At 38.4% G+C, this 13,613-nt stretch overlaps 1 protein-coding gene across 4 annotated transcripts in view; it reads right to left on the bottom strand.

Moving 5' to 3' along the window:
• Positions 1 to 1,371: 1,371 nt before the first annotated feature.
• LOC105221880 (scoloptoxin SSD14) overlaps positions 1,372 to 13,613 on the bottom strand; it is a 48,074-nt gene continuing 35,832 nt past the window's right edge. For 2 of the 4 annotated variants that reach the window (XM_049455985.1, XM_049455986.1), the window contains exons 2-9: positions 12,741 to 12,890; positions 9,026 to 9,129; positions 8,220 to 8,736; positions 3,462 to 3,875; positions 2,939 to 3,389; positions 2,609 to 2,799; positions 2,187 to 2,544; positions 1,372 to 2,128 (exon numbers count right to left, since the gene is read on the bottom strand). In XM_049455985.1, the coding sequence (XP_049311942.1) occupies positions 1,982 to 2,128; positions 2,187 to 2,544; positions 2,609 to 2,799; positions 2,939 to 3,389; positions 3,462 to 3,875; positions 8,220 to 8,736; positions 9,026 to 9,129; positions 12,741 to 12,890 (2,332 nt within the window). In that variant the 3' untranslated portion in view covers positions 1,372 to 1,981. Of the gene's footprint in view, positions 2,129 to 2,186; positions 2,545 to 2,608; positions 2,800 to 2,938; positions 3,390 to 3,461; positions 3,876 to 8,219; positions 8,737 to 9,025; positions 9,130 to 12,740; positions 13,003 to 13,613 lie in introns of those variants that run through there. The other 2 variants (XM_049455988.1, XM_049455987.1) reach the window with 2 other exon arrangements.

Raw genomic sequence — 13,613 nt, 5'->3', positions numbered from 1 at the left:
GAGTCCTCAGCTTTCCGTCTTCGATTTCGGAACGTTAAAAGCAGCATATCTACCATATTTGATGCCTTTGCCAGATCGATCGATTCTTTCTAAAGAATCATGTTGAGTGAATAAGTTAAATATAGAATATTACATAGGCGAAAAAGCTCAATTATAAATTCAAACTTGTACACGGCTGCGATGAGTATCGTTGCTTTTCCCGCTGTTTCCTTATTTTTCCAGTTACTAATTTTTGTAAGAAAATGGAAAATTTCTGGATTATATTTCCGCTGTTTTATATATTTTTTCAGAGTAGTAGAATTATTAATTTGCCATTTGGCCCTTGGGGATGGAAATTTCCCCATTTCCCCCCTCTGGATCCGCCACTGTATATATGGTAAAGTTCATCGTTCCATCGAATGCGGTATGATGTTGCCAATGCGCCAAAGACCATAAATCTTTCGTAGAATCTTTGTCATTGTCCACGCCTTAGCACCATATAGCAGGGCGGGGATGATGAGTGACTGGTATAATTTGGTCTTTGTTCGTCGAGAGAGGTCTTTACTTCTCAATCACCTACTCAGTCCGAAATAGCGCCTGTTGACAAGAGTTATTCTGCGTTGGATTTATAGGCTGACGTTGTTGTTGGTGTTAATGCTGGTTCCAAAATAGACGAATTTATCTACAACTTCGAAGTTATGACTGTCAACAGTGACGTGGTTGCCAAGTCGCGAACCAAGTGCGACGAATGTTTGTCAAATTGACAGAATGGTTGTATTTTTTGATCTGGTGGAATCACCGGTCCGTACTTATTTCGAAATTAAGCTGGTGACCGTTACTGTCAATGGAGAGCAATTGGAAGAAGTTGATCGTGACAACATCTGATTGCAACAAGACGGCGTCACACAGCACGTACAACAACCGAATTATTGTGGGAAAAGTTTGGAGATTCGATTATTTCAAGAATTGTAACATTGAATGGCCTTCAAGAAGTTGTGATTTGACATCATTAGACAACTTCTTGCGGGGTTATTTGAAGTCATTGGACTTTAGCAATAAAAGAGACTCTTTTGAAGCTTTAGAATTCAGTGTTGATTCATGATATATGGTACAACTTGATTTAGTGGGAAAAGTACTCAAAAATATCGTGCATCGAAGTCGCGTTCCTGCAAAAGAAGTCGTGGAGGACTTTTTACTGAAGTTATATTGAAAACTTAATTGTATCGATTTTACTTCACAAAAAGATTTTGTAGTTTCTTAACAATTAGTGTGCTTGCGTTTTAATCACCCTTACAATTTAAATTACGCCCCAAAGAAAACTCTCTTGCAGAGGGATCTGGCCCTCCTTTTTTGCTGCTTAAATTCAATTTATAAAATATATTTGATTATAAATTTGTAGAAGTTAAAGTTTTTCGTCTATTTATTTTATTAAAGTTTTTTGAAAACAATGCATTTTACAAGGTGGCTTACAGCAATACTGCTTCAATATCTAGATAAATACGCTTTCCTGCATTGATTAGCTATATTTGTGTTTTAAATTCAGCAATATCTCGGTAATCGGTAATCGTGTATATAGTATGTAATAGATTGGTATGTATTTAGGTATGTATGCACATGATATGAAATAATGCTAAGAATAATACTTAAAAAAATACAAATTACAAATACAAATCCAATACTACAATGTACAAAGTGTCCAAAATGTTTTAAGCTCGGATTGCAGTAATCGAGTGCTAATCTTTCTTGTTTTTGTTATGTTTTTGTATAAGAATTACCTACTGCTATTATGCATACTCGTACATATATGTATGTATGTATATGCAAATATTAAAATATACAGCTTAAAAATGGCTGCGGCGATTGTTTCGAATTTGCAGTTCGTGTATGTGTAAACTTGGTTCATTGACTCGGTTGTAGATAATAAATAATCTCGTATCTTTTTTTATTTTGGACTTAGCGCACACTTATGCTATAAAAACGTTGAGAATTAACGGTGGTGGTCTCAAAAGCCAGCGACGCCGCCCCGCTTTCGGTAGTCCGCGTTCGCATATATCGCGGTATCATTTTGCGCGATGGCGCACACAACGGAACCAACATCCTTGAAAGGTTTCAACTCATGTCCTTTCTCCTTTAGCAGCGTTAAGATCTCCTGCGAATATTTTACAGTCCATTATTATTAAATTTTACTGTTACCTAATATCACTTACTTCACTAAATCGGCCAAATTCGTATTGCAGCACATTGGGCACGAGTTGATGATGGATGCGGGGTGCGTCAATAGCCGATTTTATATCCTGTCCGAACCACAAATAGCGCGCCGCTACCTCAACAACACTCGATATGATCTTCGAGCCGCCAGCAGCGCCGAACGCTAAACGCACGTTACCTTTACGATCGGCCAAAATCATGGGCGACATCGACGACATGGGTCGCTTGCGGGCATCAATAAAATTACTCGGTGCCGCCGGCAGACCAAAACTATTAGATGTGCCTTCCACAGAGAAATCATTCATGGCGCTGTTGAACACGATACCGGTACGTCGCCCCGCCTGACTGGCACCAAAACTGGAAGCAAATTAGAAAGAAACTACTCAAAAAACCTTCGAAAGCTGCATTGCATAATACTGACTATTCGTTAACGGAACTTGTCACCGAGACTGCATCTCCGTTGGGCGCCAGAACGACTGTATGTGAGGTGCCTGCATCATCTTCGCCCATAAATTGTGCGCCATAATCGAAGACCGCCTTGTGTACTTTGTCATCGTTTATCTTTTCGCGTATGCTCATTCCATACTCGGGATTTGTGAGGCGACTAACCAGCTGTTGAGCCAGAGAAAGAAGTTAGAGTTCATTAATGAACAAAAAAATATACACATTGCAGGAATAATGCCCAGCAGATTGTCTATCTTAGTAAATCCACATTAGAGACAAAATCGGCATTACCCGAGTAAATACATACCTCACGGACATCATTGAAGCGCAAATCTCCCAGCTCCCAACGTTTTGCAAAACCATACTTTAATGCCTCTGCGAAGCGATGTAACGTCTTGGCTTGGTTTTCGGCGCCAACAAAATCAGCTTTGGTTAAATTAAAACCTTCCAATATGCTTAAGACATTGGCTACAACAGTACCGCTACTAATTGGTGGAACCGCATAGAGTATATCATCGCCCAATTGCATTGTTATTGAACTGACCATGTCGGCGGAGTAGGATTCCAGATCGTACGCTGTCACAGTGCTGCCCAGATCTTTGAGGTCCTCCACAACCAGCTGCGCTAAGGTGCCATTATAGAAGTCAAGTGGTCCATTTTCTGCTAGAAGCTCATAAGTTGAGCAAAGCACTTTTTGCGGTTTTATTTTGGTGCCGACTGGAAACAGCTGCCCAGTGGTGGCGTTAACGAAAACATCGCTATAAAATATAAGTATACATACATAGGTAGGCATTAAACAAGTTAGATCTTTTCTCGTATTTGTTACTTACGTCAACACCGTGTTGTTCTTCATGTGATGCCAGCGGTAGTTTAAGGCGTTCCATTGATGATGTGTCAAATAGAAGCCTTCATGACACAATTTAACCGATGGTTCGACCAGCGTTTTCCATGGCAACTTGCCAAAGCGTTCGTGCGCCCGATGATAGCCCATCAGTTCTCCAGGTACAGCAATGGAAAGACCTCCATTCAACGACAGTTCCAGTTTGCCATCGAACATCTCTTGGAACGCTGCGAACGGCGCAACTTCTCGGGCGTCGATAGAGTAAGCGTGTTGCGTGTCCTTCAAAAATATGTTCATAAGCATGCCGCCGCCGATACCCATGCTGTGCATAGTGAGTATTCCGTTACACAGTAATGTGGCGATAGCGGCATCCACAGCGCTACCCTTTTGATCGAGCATGTGACTATGTAAAGCACAAAAAAGAAATCTTAGTAACTGAGTCTAAGCGATAAAAGCAGCTGCATTTACTTATGAACATATCTTATAGTACTCTTGCAACATGTTACTAAGGAGTGTAATAGTTTTGTTCACCTAACGGTTGTTTGTATAACCTAAAACTAATCGCAGTAGATATAAAGCTATACTATGAAAATGATCAGGATGACGAGACAAGTTGAGATATGATAATTAAACTTGGTACACGGGTTCTTTGGCAAAAGAGAGAGACCGAATTCTTAGATGGGCGTAATAAATTAAATTAAGACAAAAAACTGCAACTTGGCACAGGGGATCGCAGTAGCAAGGAACACTTGTAGACCCAAAATTTGAGAAAAAGCACATAACTGATGATAACTGTGCCTACTCCCATCATAACCTTTTTTAACCAAACTACTAAAAGTACGATAAATTAATAAATAAATACGCCGTAGACATTAAATTTTACATCTGAGGTGGTACGAGAGGACTTTATAGAAGCAATAACCAATTAAGACGATATCAACCATCTATATAATATTATCTTGACATTCTTATGCACCAGTGCGAAAGTGAGTGAAATCACACTACAACCACGCCTTCCAATAAAGCATGGATGAAATTAAAACTCCATCTGATTCTTTCATTTTACAGCATGCAAACCAGGCACCTTAAGATGGTCTTATGACCAAAAATTTCCAAAATCGTATCTTATCTATTGTAAAGGGTGATTTTTTAAGAGCTTGATAACTTTTTTAAAAAAAAAAACGCATAAAATTTGCAAAATCTCATCGGTTCTTTATTTGAAACGTTAGATTGGTTCATGACATTTACTTTTTGAAGATAATTTCATTTAAATGTTGACCGCGGCTGCGTCTTAGGTGGTCCATTCGGAAAGTCCAATTTTGGGCAACTTTTTCGAGCATTTCGGCCGGAATAGCCCGAATTTCTTCGGAAATGTTGTCTTCCAAAGCTGGAATAGTTGCTGGCTTATTTCTGTAGACTTTAGACTTGACGTAGCCCCACAAAAAATAGTCTAAAGGCGTTAAATCGCATGATCTTGGTGGCCAACTTACGGGTCCATTTCTTGAGATGAATTGTTGTCCGAAGTTTTCCCTCAAAATGGCCATAGAATCGCGAGCTGTGTGGCATGTAGCGCCATCTTGTTGAAACCACATGTCAACCAAGTTCAGTTCTTCCATTTTTGGCAACAAAAAGTTTGTTAGCATCGAACGATAGCGATCGCCATTCACCGTAACGTTGCGTCCAACAGCATCTTTGAAAAAATACGGTCCAATGATTCCACCAGCGTACAAACCACACCAAACAGTGCATTTTTCGGGATGCATGGGCAGTTCTTGAACGGCTTCTGGTTGCTCTTCACCCCAAATGCGGCAATTTTGCTTATTTACGTAGCCATTCAACCAGAAATGAGCCTCATCGCTGAACAAAATTTGTCGATAAAAAAGAAAAGAACCGAACACTGATTTTGGTAATAAAATTCAATGATTTGCAAGCGTTGCTCGTTAGTAAGTCTATTCATGATGAAATGTCAAAGCATACTGAGCATCTTTCCCTTTGACACCATGTCTGAAATCCCACGTGATCTGTCAAATACTAATGCATGAAAATCCTAACCTCAAAAAAATCACCCGTTACAAGTTGCAAGCGTATAAAGTGTTCGGTTACACTCGAACTTAGCCCTGCCTTACATACGTTTTTTTAATTAATCCGCTATAAATGAAACTCAATGCTCTCGCTTAGTGTCTTGTGAAAGAATTACGTTGCTTTACGTAAATTTCCAGTAGCATAGTGAACGGCTCAAGAAGCACCTATTCAACGTGGATATAGAATCTTGTGCTAACAGCCGGTGCTATGACATGGAGCCGGAAACTCTCTTGGATCTACATTTGTATGTGAATAGAGACCATATCCTCTCAATAGCACCTAGCAGGATACTGGAATTTATTAGTGTGCTGGGCCTTGTAATTGCAACTACTAAGGGATTGAGTAAACGTTCAAAAATAGTCTACTAGTAATACGAGTATATCGATAGTTATTAATTGGTATGAGATTAAGTTATAATTCGGCTAAAGCACCAAGTACTGTTTCAGTGTACATTTGTAAAGGGTGATTTTTTAAGAGCTTGATAACCTTTTTTTAAAAAAAAAAAACGCATAAAATTTGCAAAATCTCATCGGTTCTTTATTTGAAACGTTAGATTGGTTCATGACATTTACTTTTTGAAGATAATTTCATTTAAATGTTGACCGCGGCTGCGTCTTAGGTGGTCCATTCGGAAAGTCCAATTTTGGGCAACTTTTTCGAGCATTTCGGCCGGAATAGCCCGAATTTCTTCGGAAATGTTGTCTTCCAAAGCTGGAATAGTTGCTGGCTTATTTCTGTAGACTTTAGACTTGACGTAGCCCCACAAAAAATAGTCTAAAGGCGTTAAATCGCATGATCTTGGTGGCCAACTTACGGGTCCATTTCTTGAGATGAATTGTTGTCCGAAGTTTTCCCTCAAAATGGCCATAGAATCGCGAGCTGTGTGGCATGTAGCGCCATCTTGTTGAAACCACATGTCAACCAAGTTCAGTTCTTCCATTTTTGGCAACAAAAAGTTTGTTAGCATCGAACGATAGCGATCGCCATTCACCGTAACGTTGCGTCCAACAGCATCTTTGAAAAAATACGGTCCAATGATTCCACCAGCGTACAAACCACACCAAACAGTGCATTTTTCGGGATGCATGGGCAGTTCTTGAACGGCTTCTGGTTGCTCTTCACCCCAAATGCGGCAATTTTGCTTATTTACGTAGCCATTCAACCAGAAATGAGCCTCATCGCTGAACAAAATTTGTCGATAAAACACATTTCGAACCGAACACTGATTTTGGTAATAAAATTCAATGATTTGCAAGCGTTGCTCGTTAGTAAGTCTATTCATGATGAAATGTCAAAGCATACTGAGCATCTTTCTCTTTGACACCATGTCTGAAATCCCACGTGATCTGTCAAATACTAATGCATGAAAATCCTAACCTCAAAAAAATCACCCGTTATATAGAAATAACATTTAGTTCCAGATGGTAGTATTAACTAACAGTCTAAAACGAATATGTATTAATACAGAGAGCGCCGTTTATTGGTTAAGGCTGACAGTGTGTGAGATGACAAACTCTATACGTTATGAAAATGTTTATTCAAAACACTTGATGACATTTAAGCTTCTCTGCATTTAAACTTCTGAGGGATGGTATAAGTTACGCATATACTTAAATCCTCACTCAAAATTAAAGGGCTAGAAGTTGACACAAGTGAGGAAAGTATTCTGAGCGCCATACACTTGGGAGTGGCCAGAAACGATTATTTTGCATATGACTCAAGTAGCCCATGACTTCCAGTCTTAGACCAAGTATCCAGTAGCTAAAAAGCATCCGTTTGAAAGCGAGCTAAAGTGAGAAGGCGAACCATTCTCCCCAGGGTTGTTCGCAGGGTTTGAGACCCGCCACGTGAATGAAAAATTAAAGTATTAAAAGAGCTAAAATACATCCAAAAAAGTTGCAAGTCCAAACTATCGCAGCCCTATTTCTATTATTCTTGACTGGTTGAGTGCCACTTCGTTGTCACGGTCTACTTTAGTACCGTACCTAAGGAAGTTTCCATTAAAAAGCTTCTGTTAAAATTGTAACTTCTAACAGGCAGGCGTATTTTTAAATGAGAATAATTCTGAAAAAAATAATCTGCCGTTATATAATCAGTACCAGCTTCAGATGGTATCTCAAATTGGCGCGTTGTTGTTAACTCGGCTATAACCGCGTAAGCATTGTCTATGCCAGTAACGAAGAAGAGGAATATAATTTCACGGTAAACTCTTGAAATGAGAAGAGAATGGTTGCGTACCCACCGACATAATTACAAATATAAATTTAGTACCCAATTAATGTACTTTGCCCTGCCCTGCCTCAATTAACAATGGCTTTTTCGCTTATAACCAAGCATATCACTTTCAGTAGCTCATTAAATGCTTAACTGATATTTTTTTGTTGCCGAAAATAAAATTTTAAAAGCCTTCCTTTCCCCAAGCTCTGCGCTAGCATATTTTAAAATACATTTAATGGCCTACTTTTCGATAACGCTATCGGGTTGCATGCTCACAGCTCGTAACCGTTTCCTTATGAGCAGAATACGCCTCAACTTTTCATCACAACTGTCTATCAATGAGCTAAGTATGATATTTAATTTAGTTTTGATATCAAGTAAGTTTGCGATCAATAAAGATTTGTTTTATATTTTGCTTCTTAAGTGGGGTATGGACTTTGTCACTCACCTGCCAATTTCGCTGCAAACTTCGCGGTCTGAGCAAACAGCCGCCTGCTCATAAACGCCCAATTTCGATTCGAATTTGTCGTTTATCAAGGGCGGCGAGTCCTTAAGCACCAGCGCCTTTCTCGTCGGCTGCGCGGGGCTACTTTTTGCTGTTGTTGCGCCGGACGCAGCTGTGCTGGCGGTTGTTTGCGGTGTGCCGGGCACAGAATCGACTGTTGTAGTTGTTGGTGCCGCGCCAGTTGTGGTGGCGGTGTATGTGTTAGTGGGCTGTGCCGCTGAGTCACCGAAACCAGCTGTCGCGATGGTGGCCGCCGTTGTGGTGGCCACAGTGGCTAATAGGCTGCCATTTCCTTCACTTGTTGAGTTCGACGCCAGCGCGCCATTTTTACTACTACTACTACTGCTGCTGCTGTCATCATCTGGCGAGAGAGAAGAATTATAGGTGGATGGAAGAGTGAAGGATGTATCATTGTTGATGCTTGTGTTGTTGCTTTGTGCATTTGACGTTTTAGACCAATCTGTTAAGTGAAGAGGGGTGGTGGAGTTGGTGGTGGTATATTTGTTTTGTAGGTGGTGTGCATTTATTTAGAACGAAAGAGTTGGGAGAATGAAAGAGAAAAAATATGCAATGCAAATTATCAGTAAATAAGGTTGGTGTTAATTTGTGTAGTGCAAAAGCGCGACGAAATTACGTTTCTTTTAATCTTTGGCGCTCTTCAAATAGTCTACTTTATAGTTTACATTAAGCGCAATGAATCGAAATTTAAACAAATGGAATGTAAAAATTTTATTTTTGAGTGTACTTACCGCTAAAGCAGAGGCTGATGATAACGTAGGTTATGAGCGCTACACCGATGAAGCAGATGAGAACAATCGTCAGCTTTTTCATCCATTTCAGAATGTTCGCGCGCCTAAAAATACGCAACAAAGGACATTTTAATTTGATTTTATAGCTACAATATTAAAAAAAATTATATTTGGAGTAGGCAAGCTGAAAGCTACAGAAATTCGCTATTCCGTATCTTTTCGAAATTGTTTGATTTCATATATTTTTAAAGTGGTCTTTGTACCTGGAATTTATATGCGAAAAAACATATATTAATTCAGAGCTTTTAATTGCTATTGCAAATTGGCGAAATTAATATCCCAGAATAGTATAAATATTTTAAAATATTTAGGTATAAATACAAAAAAGACTTCAAGTAGAAATTTTAAATTATTTCTGTTCATAGCTATGATCAACAGATAGCGTAAAAGTCGAAATATTTCCCAATTTCTAAACACTCTCGTACCATATCCCTATATATTAGCAATATTTATTTCATCGAAGTGACAGACTTGCATATCAATGCTCAGTTTTCATTATGTCAAACCGGCCTATCTTGAGACTTAGCAAAATACAGTTTTTGCAGGAAATTGGACTGATATATGGAATGACTTGGAGCATTTTACGTCAAGATCTTAAATTGAAAGAGTACAAAATACAGCTTGTGAAAGAACTGAAGCTCGACCTACCCAAGCGACCTCGCATCGCTCTATGACCTCTGGAAAAGTTTCAATAAGATCCAATGTTTTCGAGCCAAATTTTGTTCTGCGATGAGACGCATTTCTGAGAGATGAGAACGTTACCGTCGTTATCGTTAGATTTTATTCTGTGGGGATATGTCTAAGGTCTATGCAGACAATACCGCTTTGATTCAGGTCTTAGAGCAAAACATCTTGAAAACCAGTCGAAATGCTCGGTAAAGTCATCGAAAATTGGATTCAACGGATGGTTAATCTGATCCGAATAATAACACTGGCCCAAAAAGAAAAAAAAACTTGCTGCAGAGATAGTGTCAACAATTTTGGACTAAGTGTCAATTGGTAAAGCTAAATAATTTTTAATTTTTTCCCCTACATGTCGCTTCCGATCTACACTCAGAAAAAGAGCCTGTGCGTGACACGATGGAGGTAGGGAAGCAGATTATCATCAACCCACCTTTGGTTTCAAGAAATAAATTTATATTGGCTCCTTGCCCATAAAACTAGGAACAATGAAGCAATTTGTTAAAACGCTAGATAAAAATGGACAATGTTTTTTTATAAATATATCAAGAAAAGTTACTGTTCTAAGCTTAGAAAAGTTAAAAGCAGGAATTTTCGATGGTTCACAGATAAGAACATTAATTAAAAATACTGATTCCTTAAGTTCAATGAATGATTTGGAACGAGCTGCGTGCACTTCGATCGTTGTTGACTAAAAACTTTCTTGGAAATCTTAAGTCAAATAATTATTCACTAATTGTAAATGATGTAATATGTCCAGCACAGTGCACTACCTCCACAGTCATCTGGATTAATTTCCAGAAAATCTTGGATTCTATACCGAAGAAAAAGGGGAGCGGTTTCACCAGGACCTTAGAACCATGGAGGAGGTCGATGGGATCGGCATAAGATGGCTGACTACTGCTGTTGTCCTAATACATCTCTTTTACGAAGTCGAAAAGAAAATTTTTGTATACATGATAATTTAATAAATGTTGTTTTCCTTTGTAAGTTCGTTTTTTTAATGCAAATTTTTAGAAAAGTACACGAAGGAAGTCAAAACTTTTGGTATGTACATATGAAATCAGAATACAGTCCTAAGTTAATAAAATAATACAGTTTATTGGCACCAACACTAGTGTTGACCAGTGTAATAATATTCCCCGTTAAATTTGAAGTTCCTGTGTTCTTTTTTTAATAAGTAGGGAACCCCGAAATGGATCACCCTTTATATACAATTGAGTCGTTCCCTAAGTAATTACGTTTGATTACAAATATTTTTTTTTGTTTTGATTTTAAGGATGCATTAAGCGCATTGTTACTGGGGACGAAAACTGAGTTGTTTACGAGAATGTTAATTGGTCAAGGTCCACAGTCAACAAAACAAGGTTATGCTGTTAGTTTGGTGACTTCAAGGGGATCGTTTGTTTTGAGCAACAATACCACAATTAATTCTGAAGTTTATTGTGATCAGCTTGACAAATCGTGTCATGTACTCAAACAGAAGAGGCCAAAACTGATCATTAGATGGCATACAAAACTTTTTTTTGGAACAAACATGTTTTAGCGTGGAATCAATCTCTTGCATGTAAATAGGTATTGGATCAAGATGGATGATATGTAATTTTATAAAATGTTTTGTACAATAAAAAAATTGTTTAATTTATACTAAAAAACGAAATTACTAAACTTTTAATTTTTTTTTCTACTTCTTGACTCGGTTTCACCAAACTAGAAGATTAAAGCAGTACTGTACTGAAATTGACAATAATAAATTTGACGACAGCTGTCATTGCCCCTTTGTTAAGGGGTCGCATGAGTTACGGGTGCCAAGCTAGGCTAAGTGCGCCGTCTTTAAACGTGCTTTTCTCGAAACTGAGTTTTTGAAGTCGTTGGCAAGATTTCTCGAGAACTATTCAACCGATCTTCATGAGATTTTACAGAGGTCTTTGAGATATAATTCTGAAATACTTGGACGAGGGATAAAAATGTTTGTCAAAATTGCAATTTTCAGTTTTTTTCCTTCGTGCAAGTTCTCATTAAGAGTTTAACTAAAACACGTATTTTTCCCCTCTAGCTGATATTCTAAGGAGTTATACTGCCAACGCGAACGCATTTTCTTCCAAGGGGTCACGGAATTGGCGTTGCAATGGCCGCTTTTAAAATGTTTTTTTTTCTAAAATTTCAGAATTTCTTTGTTAATAGTGTATGTTTGTAACAATAAAAAAATCTAATAAAATATTTCATTTTTTCTTAAGAAAAAAAAATTGAAAAAGGCTTTTAACCGAGGACGCCCTTATAACCCCTTTTAAGAAAGAATGATGATGCAACTGCGACATTTATGTTTTTATAATTTATCCATCTTCCATTATTTTTGTAAATGATTAATTTATCTTCTGATTGTGGGTGAATTAACTTTTCTCTCTACAAGGTCAATATACGGCCTAGGTAAACGGAATGTAATTAAAACTTTTGTGCCATCATAAGGCTCTGAATAATTGTGCAGTTAAAAAAACACACCTTTTTTTACTTTTGTAAGTGACTGTACCAAAACCAAGCTTAAAGATGCTCATAGAAATGTATGCGCTTGTGTTTTTCACTATGAAGGATCAAATATTTTATGCGTACACATTATTACAACAGCGTAATTAAAACAATCATTACTAATTGCTGAAACATTACAATATTTCGATTTATATCTTTTTGACTCAACTATTTTTGGCACATTTTGCTTATAAGTATGTACATATGTATTTCGATTGCTCGACTCACGCAGAGGCAATGCTGGTACACAAGCGCCGCTAGAGCATTGCTTAAACTTGTTGATGGATTTATCTTGATGCTTTTGTTGTTATCGTAATTACAATCACAATTACAAACACAACTGCAGTTATAATGAAGTCATTAGCAGCTTGTTGAACATTTTGCATATCCGCTAATTTGATTATTAATTTGCGTTTTTGTTACTTTTTGAGCTTATACATTTTGCACTTACATTTGCTCGCGTCTCGCCTCCTCCGCCGCTGCCGTATCACTAGTGAATTCACCACCATTTTTCTCCTCATCATCCAAGCCGCTGGCAGATTTCAGTGGAATTTTGTTGAGCGCATCTTCATTGGAGTGTACCATCTTTAATCCATCAGTTCTGAGAAAATTAATTTCAAATAAAAGTTTATCAAAAGATGCACCGCTTCAAACTCATTTGTTCAATATGTCCATGTATGCGCACAGTTCACACACAGTCACAATTGTTCTCTACACACCGCGAGTCTAATGCCAACTGATTGCAATGCCGACCATATTAAAGCGCTAAGCTTTCGCAAATATACTAGCACGCACCGACCAATACACACGCAAGCTATACCTTGCTTTCGCTCTCTCACTCTCTCTCTGAAATGTGAAAAGGGAAAATGTAGACGCCAATTTTTGTTCCTGACATATGCTCTTCTCCTTGCTGACGCGCAGTTTAGTGACGACACAGTACACGACACGCTATCCTGCCAGCTTGTGAGGGCTGGGAGGAGCAATAATTACCACACACAACACACACACTGCATGAAATCGAGAGTGAGTACTTGATGAAAGTCGGCTAGAATATGAATGTAAGTCAACAGGCAAGCGTTCGATTCGCGTCGTGACGTTAAAAAGTGAACTCCCTTCCCATGAACCTACCCCATCTCCTCAATAATATAGAGCCAGGGAGCTTCACATGCATGTCATATATTTGTACTACAAGCATGTACTATACAATATATGCCCATATAGATGTACACTCGTATGAACGGCAATTACCAAGTTGCTTGTAGGGGGGTTCCCACTTAGCTTCTGTGTTAGCATGTCACAAATCGGCTCAATCGAACGCCGCGCG

This window comes from Bactrocera dorsalis, chromosome 4 (genome assembly GCF_023373825.1).
Source record: "Bactrocera dorsalis isolate Fly_Bdor chromosome 4, ASM2337382v1, whole genome shotgun sequence".
Classification (NCBI taxonomy): Eukaryota; Metazoa; Arthropoda; class Insecta; order Diptera; family Tephritidae; genus Bactrocera; species Bactrocera dorsalis.
This window is presented reverse-complemented; position numbering and strand designations above follow the sequence as displayed.